The 7,500-nt window shown below is 45.8% G+C and overlaps 1 protein-coding gene across 1 annotated transcript in view; it reads right to left on the bottom strand.

Moving 5' to 3' along the window:
• The window catches only part of LOC143284044 (cadherin-23-like), a 107,188-nt gene that overhangs the window by 97,664 nt on the left and 2,024 nt on the right, over positions 1-7,500 (bottom strand). The window contains exons 2-6 of the mRNA XM_076590686.1: positions 6,470-6,589; positions 5,170-5,295; positions 4,434-4,516; positions 1,463-1,514; positions 360-563 (exon numbers count right to left, since the gene is read on the bottom strand). Coding sequence (XP_076446801.1) covers positions 360-563; positions 1,463-1,514; positions 4,434-4,516; positions 5,170-5,295; positions 6,470-6,589 — 585 coding nt within the window. The remainder of the gene's footprint in view (positions 1-359; positions 564-1,462; positions 1,515-4,433; positions 4,517-5,169; positions 5,296-6,469; positions 6,590-7,500) is intronic.

Raw genomic sequence — 7,500 nt, 5'->3', positions numbered from 1 at the left:
AGGTAAACACATTGTTAGCCAACACTTTCATGGGAAATTCAGAATGACTCCTCTTTTTTTTCAGCGAAATCCAAGCAAACCAGAACACAACCATAACAACTTCTTGGCTGAAACATTTAACGTCAACAGTCCCAAACAAGGCATTATCTGAACCACTACTGACGAGCACACACACACACACACACACACACACACACACGTACACACACACATAAACACACACACACACACACACACACACACACACACACACACACACACACACACACACACACACCACTAACACACAATCCTTCGTTAACTTCCCCCTTCCTTATTTGTGAGCAGGAGAAGAAAGAAGAAAAGCTCTTTGCACTGACCTGGTCAATGTCAGTGACGATGATCTGTTGACCAGAGTCCAGCTGCACAGGCGTGCCTGGGGGAGAGTTCTCGCTCATGCTGGCGGTGAAATACCCGTGGGGAAAGAAGGGGTGGTTGTCGTTGAGGTCGTCCACGCTGATGGAGGCGGAGGCCACGGCCGTGAAGTTGCCCTTCTGCGGGTAGCTCCCGTTCTGCTCTGTGGCCTGATGGAGGTGGGGGTTTGATGAGAATGTGTTTCGACGTGGCAAGAAATATATATATATATATATATATATATATATATATATATATATATATATGTGTGTGTGTGTGTGTGTGTGTGTATGTGAGAGAGAGAGTGTGTGTAATTGATTGATTGATTGATTTGGATACTTATATACGCCTATCCTCGGTCGGAGACCAAGCCCTAAACGTTTTACAAACACGGGGTCATTTGTACAACAGGCTGCCTACCTGGTAGAGCCGACTGACAGCTGCCACTGGGCGCTCATCATTCGTTTCCTGTGTTATTCAATCAGATTTCCGGACCACACACACACACACATACACACTCAGACAGACATGTAAAATTTTACGTGTATGACCGTTTTGCTTACTTACTCCGCCATGTAGGCAGCCATTCTCCGTTTTCGGGGGTGTGCATGCTGGGTATGTTCTTGTTTCCATAACCCACATAACGCTGACATGGATTACAGGATCTTTAACGGGCGTATTTGATCTTATGCGTGCGTATACACACGAAGGGGGTTCAGGCACTAGCAAGTCTGCACATATGTTGACTTGGGACGCTTTAACCATTCGGCTATTGCGCCCGCAATAAGGGAGAAAAGATGGGTTGTAGAGGGCGGGGGTTGTTTAGAAAGGCCAGGTGTTGAGGGAAGGGAGGCGCGGAGCATAATTCTACACACAGGCGCCCCCCCCCCCCCCCCCCGGCGCGCGCACACACACACACACACACACACACAAACACACACACTCACACACTCACTCATTCACTCACTCACTCACGTACACGGGAACACACACCCTCTCTTTTCACACACACACACACACACACACACATACACACGGACACGAACACGAACACGAACACGCATGCTACCTTCAGACCCAGAGTGCAGCGGCCATCGACACCCTTCAGAGGGGCCGTGTCCCTGTCCAGTTGTCCCGACACAGAGATGATGCCAGGTGTGTCCGTTCACTCGGAACAGTCCGGCACAGGTGGCTGATGGGACAGCAAAAGAACAGCGTGTGCAGTTTTTACTTCTTTTTTTCTTCTTTTTTTTTTTCAAATGGTAATATCACATATCTGCTGTCTGATCTTCAATAAGCTACCGACAACAAAATAAAAGTAATTTAAAAAAGCAAAAAAAAAAAAAAAGCATTCATTACACTTTGTATCTTTGCAGTTGTGGGTATTTTGTCCTGTTCTGTTCCCTGGGATGATAGTTATGATATGACATGATATCGTATCGCATCGCTTCGTGTCGCATCGTACCTAATTGAACCGTATCGTACCGCAACGAATCATATCGTAACGTTTTCATATCCAATCCAGTAGCATTGTCCTGTACCGTGTCCTATCGTATCGCATCATTATCGTACCGTATCCTACTGTGCCGTGTCGTAGTATGGTATCCAGTCGCGTTACATCGTTTTGTTTTTTGAAATTCTTTAATTGTTGTGTTGTGTTGTGTTGTGTTGTGTTGTGTTGTGTTGTGTTGTGTTGTGTTGTACTGTATTGGATTTCATTGGATTGCATTGCGTTGCGTTCAGGTGTCTTGTCTTGTATCGTATCGTATTGTATCGTATTTGTATTGGTATTTCTTTTCATGACAACAGATTTCTCTGTGTGAAATTCGGGCTGCTCTCCCCAGGGAGAGGGCGTCGCTACACTACGGCGCCACCCATTTAAAAAAAAAAAAAAGTTTTTTTCCTGCGTGCTGTTTTATTTGTTTTTCCTATCGAAGTGGATTTTTCTACAGAATTTTGCCAGGAACAACCCTTTTGTTGCCGTGGGTTCTTTTACGTGCGCTAAGTGCATGCTGCACACGGGACCTTGGTTTATCGTCTCATCCGAATGACTAGCGTCCAGACCACCACTCAAGGTCTAGTGGGGAGAAAATATCGGCGGCGGCGTTACCTCTTGGCCATCGCTCCGCTATATCGTATCGTATCGTGTCGCATTGTATCGTATCGTATCGTATCGTATCCAACTCGTATCGTATCGTGTTGTGTTGTGTTGTATCTTATCGTAATGCAGTTCATTGCACTGCATTGTACTGTATTGTGTTGTGTTGTATTGTGCTGTATTGCACTGCATTGCGTTGTGTTCCGTTGCGATGCGTTGCGTTGCGTTGTGTTGCGATGCGAAGCGATTCGTTGCGTTGTGTTGTGCTGTGCTGTGTTTGTCATTCTGTTGTCATAACTTTATTTATCTGTGTGGAATTCGGGCTTATTTTCCCTTCCCTGCCTCTTCCTTGTCTTCAGTTGTTGTTGTTTTTTTGTTTTGTTTTCAGTTTTAGAGTTATGCATGCGTGTGAATGACTGGTGCGAAACCGATTTGATTTGTCTCTGCAAAAGATTCAGCGCTATATAAAAATAAATATAATAATAACAATATTAATAATAATAATAATAATAATAATAATAATACAGAGTGCGTCTCTACAGTTCAACACTACTCGTATTAATGGCTTTCTGTTGCTGTCTGCAACTGTACTTTTTTTTTATCAAAGTGGATTTTCCTACATAATTTAACCATGGGCACCCCCCATTCCCCCTCGGTAACGGCAGGGTAAAAACGGTCATACACGTAAAATACCACTCGTGTACATACGAGTGAACGTGGGGGTGCAACCCACGAACGAAGAAGAAGAAATTCTTTCACCCCCAAAGACGAACGTTACAATTTAAAGCTTCACACAAAAGAAAAGTGTAATAAAAACACAATGGGGAACAGAGCTCGTCAGATATCTACAAAATGCGTAACGTTGGAAATGAGTTTACTGTCAACGAACTGTGAGAGAGATCAGAAGAATCAAGTAACTATAATAAAGTAGACCTTTTCTCGCCAAAAAACCTATTGTGGGATAACAGCGTTGACACGAATGGGACAAATGCCAAAACATAAATGATTTACGACGTGTTGTGTTTTAAATAATGCTCATGAAAGAGAGAGAGACAGAGACAGAGACAGAGACAGAGAGACAGACAGACAGACAGACAGACAGACAGACAGACAGACAGACAGACTGACAAACAGACAGAGAGACAAAGAGAGAGAGAGAGAGAGATGCATTGGAAAGAATGAGGGCCATAACGAATGAGGGAGAGATAAACAGTAAGACAGAGAGAAAGATGGGACAGACGGGGAAGGGAGAAACAGAAACACACAGACACAGACACACACACACACACACACACAGACACACACACACACACACACACACACACACACACACACACACACGCACACACAAAACACACACAGAGAGAGGGATACAGAGAGAGATCCAAAACAGAAAAGCACAATAGCCGAGTGGTCAAAGCGTTGGACTTTCAAACTGAGGGTCCCGGGTTCGAATCTCGGTGATTACGCCTGGTGGATAAAGGGGATTTTTCCGATATCCCACGTCAACATATGCGCAGACCTGCTAGTGACTGAACCCCCTTCGTGTGTATACGCACGCAGAGGATCAAATACGCAAGTTATAGATCCTGCAATCCATATCAGCGTTCGGTGGGTTATGGAAACAAGAACATACCCAGCATGCACACCCCCGAAAACGGAGTAGGGCTGCCTACATGGCGGGGTAAATGAACAAAACGGTCATACACGTAAAATGTTACATGTTTGTCTGAGTGTGTATGTGTGCGTGCCTGAACTCCGATTGAATGACACAGGAAACGAATGATGAGCGCCCAGTGGCAGCCCGTCAGTCGGCTCTACCCAGGTAGGCTGCCTGTTGTGCAAACGATCCCGTGTTTGTAAAGCGCATAGAGCTTGGTCTCCGACCGTGGATGGGCGCTATATAAGTATCCAAATCAACTAATCAGTCAATCAATCTCACTCACAGTGCGTGATGCTGTAGGTCACCCCGTTGGGAATGGCACGGTCCTGGTCGTCCGCTCTCACGGTCAGCACAGATGATCCCTGCACAGCGAAAAGGTCGATCAGGACAAGACAAGACAGAACAGGACAGGACAAGACAATACAAAACATGACAAGACATGACATGACAGGACAGGACAGGACAGGACAGGACAAGACCAGACCTGTTTTCATTCCGGAAGCCCCTTGCGGGGTACTTGGGAATCTTACATATTCCATGGTTTTTAAATGAAAACTTGTCCGTATTATCGTTTTCTTATTTGTCACAACATATTTCTCTGTGTGAAATTCAGGCTGTCCTCCCCAGGGAGAGCGTGTCGCTACACTGAGAGCGCCACGCATTTTTTTTTTTTTCCCTGCGTGCTGTTTTATTCGTTTTTCCTATCGAAGTGGATTTTGCTATATAATTTTGCTATATAATGTTCTTTTACGTGCGCTAAGTGCATGCTGCACACGGGACCTCGGTATTTCGTCTCATCCGAATGACAAGCGTCCAGACCACCACTCAAGGTGTAGTGGAGGAGGAGAAAATACTGGTGACTGAGCCGTGATTCGAACCAATGCGCTCAGATTCTCTCGCTTCCTAGGCGGACGAGTTACCTCTGGGCCATCACTCCACACCCACAGAGCCTACTCTTACCCCCTCCCCCCAGCCCCCTCCTCCCCATCCAACCCCCACAAACAACAATACTCACCACTGCACTGTTCTCCGGCACTGAAGCGAAGTAAGGAATGTTGAGGAAGACGGGCGGAGAATCCTGCACGTCCTTCACCGTGATGAACAGGTCCGTTGTGGAGGACAGCGACGGGGTCCCCTGGTCCTGCTCAGACCGAATGAACAGACCAACATCGTATTGTATTGTATTGTATTGTATTGTATTGTATTGTATTGTATTGTACTGTACTGTATTGTATTGTATTTTTCTGTTTGTCACAACAGATTTCTCTGTGTGAAAGTCGGGCTGCTCCTCCCCAGGGAGAGCGCGTCGCTACATTGACAGCACCACTCTTTTTTTTCTTTTTTTTCCCCCCTGCCTGTAATTCTTTTTCTTTTTGTCTTCCTATCGAATTTGATTTTTCTACATCATTTTGCAAGGGAATTCGCTTTATCGTCTCACCCGAATGACTAGTTTCCAGACCACCACTCAAAGTCAAGTGGAGGGGGCGAAAATACTGGCGACTGCTGGTGTGATTCAAACCAGAACGCTCAGATTCTCTCGCTTCTTAAGCGGTCGCGTTACTTCCAGGCCAACACTCCACAGATGCGTGCACGAATGAGTGGACGAAATATGTACACTTCATCCTGCGACTGTGCGTGTGATTGATAGATTGACAGATAGAAAAGAAAGAGACAGGGAGAGGGAGGAGACCATGTTATAAATGCGCAAGTAAATATGGAGGTATACGTAACTACGTAAAGTAATTATATAAATCGGGAATTACGGAAATACGTAAGTGAGTGAGTGAGTACGTAAGCAGGAAATCAAGTAAGTAAGTAAAAAAACAAAAACAACAACAAAAACGTATAGAAATTGTAAATACGCAAGTAACAAAGTAAGTGTGGAAGCAACGAAACTAAGTAACTAAATGACTAACTAACCGACTAATTAATTAACTAGCTGCTAGATTTCTAACTCCTCATCTAAAGAATTAACTAAACAACTGTAGGTACACGGGTAACTAACTGGCTAACTGTCAAACTAGCTTGCTAGGTAACTAACTTCTCGTCCAAGCAACTAAATAACCAACTGTAGGTATACTACAAAATTATGACCAAATCTTTTTCCTTTTGTCGACAAATGCGTGACAGACTGAACAAAAAAGCAGTATACTGCCAGTGAAAAGAGCATGAGCAGAATAAAAACCAAAATACAACCAACACATGCAGCCCTTTTTTGATGGTAAAAGAAATTTAATACACGGATGTGCTAAACCAAAGGACTCAGCTATAGAAGTACCAAAAGCACACACGCACACACGCACACACACACTTACCCTTGCGATCACACGATAGTGGTAAAAGGTTCTGGATTCATAGTCAAGCGGGCCATTTAAAGTCACGTGTCCATTCTGAGCATCCATGATAAACGTTGATCCACTGTCTTGGCTGCTTCCCTGTGGTCAGAGTGTATCAGTATCAGTATCAGTAGCTAAAGGAGGCTTCACTGCGTTCAGACAAATCCATATACGCTAAACCACATCTGGCAAGCAGACGCCTGACCAGCAGCGTAACCCAACCCAACCCCGGGGTCAGCGAGTGAGAAAGAATTGAGAGATTGGAACTAGAAAGAAAGAGAGATAAAGAGAGAGTGAGAGTGTGTGTGTGGGGGGGGGGGGGGTGGGGGGTGAGGTAGAGAAAGATGATGAAGTCTCCCGTCGGTCCGACGGATGAGTAGGCAGGCAGGCTTACCTGTCGGTGTGTGTCCTCATATGGGAGAAGAGGCCGATTCTGGATGCGCTGCACTTCCCACAAGTGTTGCAAGGGAAAACGTCTCCAGAAGTTGAGCCCTGCTTCCTTCGCTCACGCTTCTCCTTAATGGCCAGCGTTCTCTTGTTTTCAAACGTCTTTATGCCACTAGAGCACAGCATCCTCCAGCGACAGCGGTCAAGGGCATCAGTTTCCCAGGATGCGATGTCTATGTCACAGGCTTTCAGGTTTGTCTTCAAGGATTGCCTGACCAGCACAGGTGACTTTTTTTTTTTTAGTGAGGAGGAGTTGTGCAGTCCCTTCCCCACTCTCTCGCCTACCGACGCTCACAGTCCCACAGGTGCAGATACTGCCACGTGTAGGACGGCCTCGGCAGGTGCAGGTTTTTTCTTCGGAGCTCCGTCTCCTAGGGGGACTTCCAGCCAAGGATAAGAGCTCACCCTGCCCTTTGGTCATCCTCTTCCGCCTTCACAGCTGTTGGGAAAGGTTTCCTCCTCCGCCTGGTCCGTCGTTGGGAGACTTCACATGCGGCAGGTAGTACTGGGTTACATGGTACCAGTAGCAAGGGCTATGCCCCTGACGGTAGAGAAAGACAGAC

This window comes from Babylonia areolata, chromosome 1, assembly GCF_041734735.1.
Source record: "Babylonia areolata isolate BAREFJ2019XMU chromosome 1, ASM4173473v1, whole genome shotgun sequence".
NCBI lineage: Eukaryota > Metazoa > Mollusca > Gastropoda > Neogastropoda > Buccinidae > Babylonia > Babylonia areolata.
The sequence above is the reverse complement of the archived record's forward strand: the minus strand, read 5'-3'. Positions and strand labels throughout refer to the sequence as shown.